This window comes from Bidens hawaiensis, unplaced genomic scaffold (genome assembly GCF_021521415.1).
Source record: "Bidens hawaiensis isolate Kalapana, Puna unplaced genomic scaffold, B.hawaiensis_p1.1 tig00013225_1, whole genome shotgun sequence".
Lineage (NCBI taxonomy): Eukaryota > Viridiplantae > Streptophyta > Magnoliopsida > Asterales > Asteraceae > Bidens > Bidens hawaiensis.
Genome location: NW_027492115.1, coordinates 735,473 through 746,821, shown reverse-complemented (window position 1 = coordinate 746,821; position 11,349 = coordinate 735,473). Strand labels below are relative to the sequence as shown.

Here is an 11,349-nt window from a genome sequence, read left to right as displayed (position 1 = left end):
AATCAAATTTTTTTATATAAAATATGATAAAACTACTCTTAAATAATGTTAATATATAAAAAAAATTAAAAAAATGTTTGGTTTTTAAGGGTTCATAAGAGTTCTTAACTTGTTTAGAGTTCTTAAATGATACCAACCTATATATATATATATATATATATATATATATATATGGGAGGGTTATTTTGAGAACCATGGTGAGTTTTAAGAACTTTAAGAACTCAATTTTGAACCACACATTTAATTAAATGATATGAAATATATGGCTGAGATTAAATTTGATTAAAAAATGAAGCATGAGAGAGAATAAGTATTTTTGATAATTACACAAGTTTAAACGTTAGTTAAACTTGTGTAAAAAGTCGATTCGGTGTGTAAAAAAATACCGTAATTTTTATACATCACTTACACTTACACTTACACTTACACATGTGTAAAAAAATTCGGAAAAAAAAATTGTTACGTTGAGTTCTTTCGAGTTCTTAAAACTCAAAGTGGTTCTCAAAAGAAATCAATCCTATATATATATATATATATATATATATATATATATATGGTGTAAATATCATGTAATATGGGATTGATGAGGATTAGGGCATCTTGAGTAACCATCCCTTTTGCCATAAGTATTGAGTTTAATTATTTAATCGGTTTGATATTGTTATTGTGTTGTGTACAAACTACAAAGTGCAATCGAGCAGAAATATTACAAACTGAAATAACATTTAATTATGTATGATGTTGATAACATACACATAAATAAAAGGATTATTTGTTCATAGAAAATATAATATTAATAAAAACTTAGAAGCAACTTTAAAAAAAATTAATTAGAAACCACACAACCCAATTCAAGTTTAGCTTTCTATTCTTACTGAAATCTACCACAGAAAAAAAAACAAAGAAAAAAGAAAAATATTTCAAACATCTTTTTTCGTTTATTCTCGTTTCGAAACCTCCGTATACCAACCAAGACTAAAATTGACAGCCTCGGCCACTATTTTTTTTATAAAAGTAAAATAAATTGAGTATAGTTGTAACAATTTAAAATCAATATTTTCTTCTAAAAGACACTTTAAAGGTATGAATCTTCACCATTTTGGTAAGGGTTACTTTACAACCACTAGAACACCCGTTGAGAAATAATTAACTTTTAAAATACGTTCGTACTTTTGGATTTTTGATATGATTATAATAATATTTATATAATAGAAGTCTTAAACGCATGTGCAACAGATATATGGACCACATCAGATATGACCTCGTATTTTTATTTGTAATGATAGTTAACGTTTTTGGTCAATCTTATGATGCTATAATGAATAATTAAAAGTTCAATAATTTGATTGTTTCTTCATATATAAAAAATACATAAGCAACTGTTTTTATTTGTTGTTTGCTTATATATATTCTCCTCCCCTGTCTTTGCACTTTCTATTGTTTACTTACAACAATCTCCTCAATTATTGAACCTAAAATTTGGATGGACAAAATAAATATTAAAATGTAATTTGGAAGTCAACTTTAGCAATCATGTTCAAATGATGAATTAACAAGTAAAGGGGCACGGAATTTGTTGGCATGTTATGCCATGCATTGTATCTCATGACTACATGCGTCACGATCATTTTTTATATTAAAATAAAATTGGTGTTCAAATGTGCAATGGAACACGAATATTATATACGTATGAAACAAAATAAGCAAAAACAACTTTTAATTATAATAAATGTAAAAAACCAAATAAGCTTGTTAATGCTGTGTTTTAATGGTAATATATAAAACGATCATGTGATCATATAACGGTCTATATATGTTTCCCTCTTCTATTATGTTTAATCGACAGCACGTTGTTTGATTATACGATACCCTACTTAAAATAGTTTTACACACACACATATTGTGTGTTTAACACTTAAATGATGCATATATCACATCCCAGTTAGTGCCGGACCAACACTCTTTTTTTTTCAAATGGTTTCATTGTTCGTGTCATTTTGATGGTTCGGGTTAGTTAAGGTTTATAACATATAAAAAAGATGATACATTAACAAATTTCAACATCCATTCATTCATTCTAATTTCAACAAATAAACAAGAATATTTGAATCAAAACGTCAAATATACACGAAATATTATAAGATTACCATGAAGGACGTAAGGGTCAAGGGAAGGCGGAGGGCGAGGGAGAGGGCGGCACCCGATGGAGGCGGAGGGCAGTGGTCGGTGCAGGACGATGAATGACGGTGGCTGTGTTTTCGTTATTTATTTGAATGTTATGACATTGAATGACTTTAATTTGTGCCCTCATGATATGGTTTTTTTTAATAGTGTTGAAAAATGATTACTTTAAGTTTAAGAACTATGTTACATGTATAACCCAACCGCTATAACACCCGGGTTCAAGGTGTTACACAAGTTCTTGTTTCTCTCCTTCTTACTCAATCGTGGGCCTACTTGATTATATATGGATTTCATTATGATAAAAGTATTATCATAAAGTTATAATAAATTATACACTATCCTCAAAGGATTAATTTTCAAGAGTGAAAGGTGGATAATAAGATTCATGGTCGGTGCAAGGTTGGACCACTTCATCAATTAGTCAGTCACCGCTGTCCTGGCCATTTTCGCCGCTCTCTTTCCTCTTGGATGTTTAAGCATCTCTCTTTCTCTCAGTGACATGCTTATCAACCTCTTGCATATTCAAAACCCGAAGTATTTCATGTTCTTTAATGACGATTATCTATCTATGTCTAATCTCAAAATCCAAGATTCAAAAGCAAGAGAAAGAATGTTTGATTAATTCAATGTAATGTCTTTCGAGATATGATCACAACCTTTAGTAAGACAATCAATTCTATATATGATCACTACATTTTTAATTGTATGGTTGTAAAGGTGATCACTACCTCTGTTAGTGAAAACAAGTATTTGGTGGATATCAAAGAATGTAGACGTAATTTTGGTTAGTTAACATTTACCCGAACCACTATAACCTAGTATAAACTGCTTTCATTACTTAAAATTATGGTACATATAGGAAAACACAAAATAAACTAACTCAAACATGACCCCATAATTTAAGGTAATAACCGACTGGATCGTGAAACATAGGAAACTAAAGACAATAAACTGAAAATATGGCAAAATAAAAAAAACATGTTGCATGGCAAAGACGCGGCTATAACAAGATCATGGGCTCATGGTGGGTTGTCGGGTTCAGGTGTGGTTAAGTACATGATCAAATTGACCCACTTGATGAACCGGACCTTATGTATAACAAGAATTGTCTTGGTATTTCGTACGGGGTGATCCAATGACAAAAGGCCATCGCCAGCTGGCTCAACCCACTTACACGGAGCCCTTGATCGATGTCAAAAGGTCACTCAAAAATATATATAAAAATGAGTTCTTATATACCTTTACTAGTAATGGCAAATAAGGTCGTCTTCACAAGAAATCTATTGGAAAGTGCCGATAAAGTTCATCATATAATAAATACTTTTGGACACAAGCGGTGTTTTATGGATTGATTTATAAAAGTAAACTGCAAAAAGAATTAATATTGATTTTGTAAAAAATTAAAAGGGGTGACAAATGCTGGTTTCAAAATTTTTAAGTATAATGGGACATCCTTAACGGGGACTCTAATTCAACTTAAAGTAACAATTAAGAAACCGTACTTTATTTGCTTTATTAAAAAAAATCAAAAATCCAATAAACTCATCCATGTGAAGCAAGAAAAAGAAACTTTGTTTGCTTCTAATGGAAACTTACCGGAAAACTATGAAGATGGTGGTGGCGACGGTGGTTATGTCGAAAAAGATGTTTTTTAAGAATAAACTATCAGATCTAATAGATTTGTACTAAATTCATCTGAGTAGATTATATTCAACTGAAATGCATCCGAGGAGAAGAATTTCAATAAACACGAATATCATCTTTTTTTGAAAACTCACGTGCCAGACACATTTAAGTGGAAAACCATGGTTTTTGAGGGGATGATTTTGGATTAAAAATAACGGCGAAGACATATTTCAACTAATATATGTTGTCACCTTTACACGTGTTATTACCACATTGGTTATCGAAATTTGTCGGCACGATTGCGAATGTATCAACAGATATGATTTTTGAAGGACTAAAATTGAAATTTAGAAAACTTTTGGATATTTTCAATTTCTCTCTCAATAATTTTTTTGAGAATTTTCCATTTTTTTATGATGCACGCAAAAGCCAACACTTATCTGACATCAACCTTATGATGCACTAACGGTTATATTTTTATATTGTTTATTAATATTATAATATAGTTATGGTGTTATCTCTAATGAAATAATGAGTATATGATTATCTCTTGTTTGTTTTTGGGGTTTTTACATGCACCATACGGTGTTTCCAAAACACCCACCAATCCATTAAGAATTGAACAATTAATGGCATATTGGTGGGGTCTTTTAGAAAAATATGTTTTTTTGTCTTTTTTGATATTTTATTGTGTTTTTATCCTTTTATCTTTTTTTTTATTTCTTTTCTTTTGTTTGTTTTTATATTTGTATTAGTAATATTTTAAAAAAAATACTTTTTTCATTTTAAACCAAGTTTCGGGTAAAACCGAGTAAAAGTCAAACTTTTTGTTTTAACGAGCTAGTCACTGTTCAAATCACCAAAAATATTTCATAACATTTTTAACTTATGTTTCATTTTATATTATTTAAATTTCTAAGTTTATGGTGTGTTTGAACCAAACTTGGTTTAATACCAAGATCGAGTAGATTTACATTCGCTTAAACCCGAGTTTGAGACTTTAATTAATAAAAATTGTCAAACTTGCTTAAGCTACTGATTTTATTGAAGTGATTGATATATTTAAATAGAATTGTTTGACGAGTTTGAATAATACGAGGATATAAAATGAATTAAACAAAATTAAATACTCAAAAATACAAGTTCTTATTAATAAGAAAGTTCCGAATTACATTCCCCAGTCGGGTAAACATAAACGAATACAAATACAAAAATTCCGAGATGTTACAACGACGGTAGAAAAACGACGGCGATGATGCCGGGATAAACCCACCACACGCAGACGAGAAGACGACGCGGGTGGTGCTGCGGTTTAGATTTGTTTTTGTGTTTTGTTTTTTTTTTCGAACTCATTGTTATGTATTTAATATTATTATATAAATTTTGTTTTGTTTACGTTGTTTCGTTTTAATTTTAAAATTGTTGTTTCATTTTTATTTTTTATTTTGTTTTGTTTTTGTGTTAGTTGGGATGTAACCAATTTTTATTTTCAATAATTTTTTGTTTTCAATTCATCGGTTTTGAAATTACAACGAAACAACAATTTTAAAATTAAAACAAAACAAAATTTATATAATAGTATTAAATACATAACAACGACTTCGAAAAAAAAACAAAACACAAAAACAAATCTAAACCGCAGCACCACCCGTGTCGTCGTCTCGTCTACGTGTGGTGAGCTTATCCCCAGCATCATCGTCGTCGTTGTTCTACCGTCGTTGTAACATCTCAGATTTTTCGTATTTGTATTCGTTTATGTTTACCCGACGTAATTCAGAACTTTCGTATTGATAAAAACTTGTATTTTTGAGTATTTAATTTTGTTTAATTCATTTTATATCCTCGTATTATTCAAACTCGTCAAACAATTCTATTTAAATATATGAATCACTTCAATAAAATCTGTAGCTTAAGCAAGTTTGAGAATTTTTATTAATTGAAGTCCCAAACTCAGGTTTAAGCGAATGTAAATCCTCTCGATCTTGGTATTAAACCAAGTTTGGTTCCAACACACCACAAACTTAGAAATTTAAATAATATAAAATGAAACATATGTTAAAAAAGTTAGGAAATATTTTTGGTGATTTGAACAGTGATTAGCTCGTTAAAACGAAAAGTTCGACTTTTACTCGGTTTTACCCGAAACTTGGTTTAAAATGAAAAATATATTTAAAAAGTATTTTTTTTAAAAGAATACTAATACAAAAACAAAAACAAACAAAAGAAAATAAATAAAAGAAAAGAAAAGACAATAAAAAGACAAAAACACAATAAAATATCAAAAAAGACAAAAAAAAAACACATTTTTTCAAAAGGTGGGTGTTTTTTATTTTTTGGTGTGGATTAGGTGGGTGTTTTTTTATTTTTTAATGTCTCTAGTAGGACCCTTGTTTTTAGATTGAATAGGTCATGAAAAAATATGATTTTTTTTGTGATTATGTCAACCTCTGTTTGATTTTTATGTTCTTTTTGATCATTTTATGAAAATAAGCTAAAACAAATACATTTTAAAGAAAATAATTTTTTGGATTATTGATTTTCCAACCACATAAGCTAATTCAAACACTGTTTTAAAAACTCATTTTCAAAAAGTAAGAACTCTTTTAAAAAAAACACTTTTAGAGTTAAATAAGCAATTAATATCAAAAGTGTATCGTTTTAGGTTATGCTCTTTTGAAACCTACAAAACATAAAAACATATTTGAAGTGCCACAATCTTAACTAAAAATTAAATATAAATTACTAAATAAACTATTTTAATACATGAAATACATCCAACCATCAGTGACCCAATGGCAAAAGACCACCGTTAGTTGGTCAAACCAAGTCGAACAGAATCCTTAAATGCCGCTAAGTTATCTACAATTCCGTTGAAAGCCCACACGCCCGAAGACTCACTGGTGGTAAAACCCAGACAACCCCAGGATCGAACTGGAGATCATAAAGATCTCGGTCTTCCTTCATTGAGTCATCCATGTCATCCCTAAAGTGTTATAAGTGAGAATCAAACCTAGATCTCCATTAGAAAACCCAAAATTTTTTTTACCACTACACCTAGGGCTGTAAGCGAACGCTGGACGTCCGGTCGTTCGTTCGGTAAAAAGTTCGTTTATGTTCGTCCGTTTAATAAACGAACCGGACACGGACAAAAAAATTTCGTTCGGTAAGCTTAACGGACGAACACGGACAAGGGCCAAGTCCGTTCGATAGTGTTCGTGAACGTCCGGTAACGTTCGTCCGATTACGTCCGGTAATGTCCGTCTGGTATCGTTAGTGTTTAGATATATCCAGTATTGTAATTTAATTGTGGAATTTCTAGTGTTATTAATCACACTTTTGTATTACTACACATGTTTGATGTCTCTTATATTATAGTGATCCACATTATATTAATATATTAAGTGTTAAGTATATTTGAATGTTATATGATGTAATTCCAAATTTGTAGGTGAAGTTGTTTAGATTCATGTTTGGTATTTACTATGAAACCGTTTATATTTGTCTATTAGTGTTCGTTGTCCATTAATGTTCACATGTTCGTTTGTCCATTAATGTCCATTAGTGTCCGTTAACGTCCGTTTACAATATTAACGGACGGACATGAACAAACTCAATTTCTTAATGGACATACACGGACATGAATTTTCGTTCGGGAGAGTGTTCGTGAACCGTCCGTTTGTCCGTAAAAACCTTAACGGACGGACACGGACATGCTTCCGTCCGGTCCGGTTCGGTACGTGTACACCCCTAACTACACCACATTGGATCCATGAATTTGATTATACGAGGTTTAACATCTCGTTTAAGAAAGTTATCACTTTGTTGAGATATTGTGTTCATGATTAAATCAGACTACTAGTTTATAGTAGGGATTCGTGTTTTCAGTGAAGGTACCAGTAGTCTAGTACTGAACCCGTATCAAGTTTTGAGTTTTCGGTACCGCTGCAGTACGGTATCATACTTTTTGAATTTTTTATGAAATGCTGGTACCAAACCTAACATTTCGGTATCGATACAAAATATTTTCGAATTTCAGGATCGGTACCGGCCGGTAATAGTATATTCCAAGCTCATCCCTAGTTTATAGTAAATGAATTAATGGATAAAAAGTATTGGATAGCAATGGCTATTTAAAAGTAATAAAATAAATTAAAGTTTGCAATTTGATAAATATTTTTAAACCAACAACTATGATAAGTCATTGATTTTAGCATAAGTGGTTGAGGTGAGACAATGAGCATCTAAAGACTCATTTAGAAACGGGGTATCTTGGGTTTAAGTTTACATGTGACAAAGAAGAATATGGGTTTAAGGTTGAGATCAGGAAGATTTGCCTCAAAAATAGGTTTTCTTATAAAGGTAGTCTCCAAGTCAAGGCTGATAGCGCACACTAATGTACATCTCTCAAAGATGTGCGAACCTAGAATCCCACAGTTTCATACTCGATGAATGAAAATAATGAGGATCAAACCCATGAGTAATATAAATGGTCGATCAAAGAAATAAGTGATTCTATAATATGCTTTTGTTGGGCTTTAACCAAAAAAAGAAAATAAGGCTATGCGTAGTGGAGGGGCTATAAATGTGGGCGAATTGCGCCGTGTGACGCCTTGTTAGCAAGGGATGGGAATTTGTTTTTGGGGTGTAATGGTGTAGGGGCTACAAATAGTATTATAATAATATATATATGTGTTATATATATACATATATATATATACATACCCTACACACAAACAAAATAAAATAATAATATTTATTCTTCTTCCACGGCGACAAAAACAATCCGCCCCCGCCCCTTTTCGCCCAAAAATCGCCAGGGGACGGTGTTCCACCAAGATTTCGCCCCTTTTCGCTCTTTTCATCGCCACACTAGACTTGACCTAATAAAACAAGCAAGAAGATCAATAGCAAGAAGAAAAAAATATAATAAAACAAAAAATGATGTGATATGATAGGGTGGTGGAATGTATATGTATTTATTTAAATTTAAGAGGGAATATGATTACAAATCTCAAGTGTACCACTAGTATTCAGGCGTAGTTCCAATTTCCAACTTTCCACTCTCTTTCTATACCCTCATTCCCGATCATTTTCTTTCAGATTCAACGTCCACCCATATTTTCAGGTACCTCTTTAGGGCTCAATCTCCTGTTGATTTTTATATTTTTTTTCAGCTGTATTGAAGACATGCTTCTTTCAAACTGATATAACTCTAGAAACCCCAAAAACCGTTGAGATTGGAAATATAATTAGTGGAAAAGACAAATCTGTTGACCCGAGTAGCCTTATAGATGTTCCTATTAAGGGCATTTCGCTTTTTGTGGCATTAACCGGTGGAATGACAAATAAACAAGATCACAAAGTCAATGTGGGTGATCTTGTGTGGGCTACAATCAAGAAACAATATAAACAACATTGGTGGCCTGCAACTGTCTGTGATGGTTTGAAGGCACCGAAACGAGAAGACGATTGTTTGGTTAGGTGTTTTGGTAATGGGAGTTATGTTTGGTGCTCCGTGTGTGAAGTGAAGCCCTTTGACCGGTTACCGAGTCAAAGTAAAGCCAGAAAGTTTCTTGATGCGTTAGATGAGGCTGTTGTTGAGCTTGGTAACCGAGTGAGAACCGAGTTCAGTTGCTCGTGTTTCTCAAATGTTAAAATGGAGAAAGATGGTAACTTTGGTGAGCTTTTGGTTAGTCGATTTGAACCCGTGAAGTTTCTTGATTATGTAAGGGATTTTGCAAGAGATGTTTGTGTTCCTAACAAGATTGATCATGTTGTCAAGAAGAATTGTTTATTTGCTTTTTATCGGTCACTAGGGCATCTTGAAATCCCCATGGATCAACTCTTGTTGACTTTTGGGAGTCAAACTGAGATAAAGCCAGAAGAGGAGAACGCGTATTTTGATGATGGTTTTGAAAAAACTGAAACGCCGTTTAAAACGAGAGGATGTGGGATTAAGGATGAAGAGTCAATGATGGATGTTAATGAAGGGGATGACTTGACTAAAACGTATGGTCAAATACAAAGTCAACGCGTGATGAAGACGAGAAAGAAGTGGTCTAGAAAGAAGAAAGTGATACAAACAAATGTATGCTCATCTGAGATGCTTTCTCAGCTCCTGTTTGCTGCTCAGGATTGCTATTATCCATTTGAAAGTAACAATTTTGATTCGGTTGAGCGGTTTTTATTCAACTTCAGAAAACGGGCATTCAATGGTTTCTTGAATGTTGCGTCAACTGAACCCCAAGCGGGTCTTGGTCAATCCGGGCCGGGTCACGTGCCCAAGAAACGAGGTAGAAAGAGGAAACACATAAACTTGCAGGCTACACCGGGTTCAACCATAATCCAAGACTGTACAAGGAACCATGGGTCGGGTTGCGTGCCCAAGAAAAGAGGGAGAAAGCGGAAAAACATAAAGTTGCTGAACGAAAATGGGACCGATAAAAACATAGATACAAGATTCAAAATGAATGAAGTCGGGGTACCGTGTATTAATCTCAGTTATAAGAAAGTGAATCAAGATGATGTGAATGAAGTTAAAGGTACCGCCTTTCTGTTAAAGTTTTCACCCGATCATCCTTTACCGTGTATTCAAGATTTAAATTCAGAGTTTTCAAAGTATGGCAAACTGATCGAGTCTGAAACGCAAGTGTTCACTGAAAATCTTAGCGGGCAAGTCTTGTTTCCTGATTCTTGTAATGTTGGAGGGGCATTTATGGATTTACAAAATGATAAACCGTTTGGGCCGGTTCTTGTTAATTACAAGATTCAGCATCTTTCTGGTGCTAAATCTATGGTTCAATGCAAGACTCCTATCAAACCGAAGCCAAATTCAAGTGAAATTAAAACTGTGGAAAGAAGTCCAACAATGAATGAAATTCGACGTCCGTCTGTGGACAATGTTCAATCTGAGACTCGGGTTAAAAGCCCGGTGAAAACTCGTTTAAAGTTGAAACCTTGTCAAAGACCTTGGAAGTTTAAAAAAGAGTATTGAAATGATGAATTTGATGTTGGAGAAACATGGGGGTAGTTTGCCACTAGAGATGAGAATGAAACTGTAGAGTGAAGTTAAAGGGTTGATGAAGAAAGTGAGTGCTATGGATGGTTCTTCTTCCTGTTAAATGTAGTAGTATTGTGTTTTTGGCTCTCTTTTAAGGTTGTTGGTCATGGTGGTGTATGTTAAAACCAACAACCTGATTTTGTAGTGCAGTGAGAGAGAATTAATGTGTTGATGGGGATTATGTTTTAGACTATTTAAAAGACTTTTTGATTTTGGGAATCATCATCAATCCAAAAGACTTTTTTCTAATGGTTCACAATATTGTGTACATTTTAATTAAAGTTAGGGATGTTAAATTGTGTGTTTTTTTGTAGTTTTTCGTTTGGATAACCAAAGACCACTAAATTCACTTGGTACACCGCTCATGTTTTAGCATGGTCGGGGGCGCGACAAGATGAGTTGCAACAAGGCATGCACTTTTACGTGCCTTCTTTTTACCAAAAGGAATTCCTTTATATTAATACCAAATTTCAGTGATT

General features: G+C 32.8%; 1 protein-coding gene across 1 annotated transcript; it reads left to right on the top strand.

Annotated features, from left to right (window-relative positions):
• The first annotated feature begins 3,162 nt into the window (after positions 1-3,162).
• Positions 3,163-10,804, top strand: LOC143543634 (PWWP domain-containing protein 5-like). The gene is made up of 2 exons (XM_077035908.1): positions 3,163-3,226; positions 8,985-10,804. Exons 1-2 carry the CDS (start codon positions 3,163-3,165, stop codon positions 10,802-10,804), a joined length of 1,884 nt encoding a protein of 627 aa, XP_076892023.1.
• Positions 10,805-11,349: the final 545 nt, after the last annotated feature.

Coding starts and splice junctions, on each gene's coding strand:
- LOC143543634 (XM_077035908.1), top strand. CDS start 3,163: ATGTTGCATGGCAAAGACGCGGCTATAACAAGATCATGGGCTCATGGT. Junction 3,227..8,984: donor TGGTGGGTTGTCGGGTTCAG/GTGTGGTTAAGT, acceptor ATTTTTTTTCAG/CTGTATTGAAGACATGCTTC.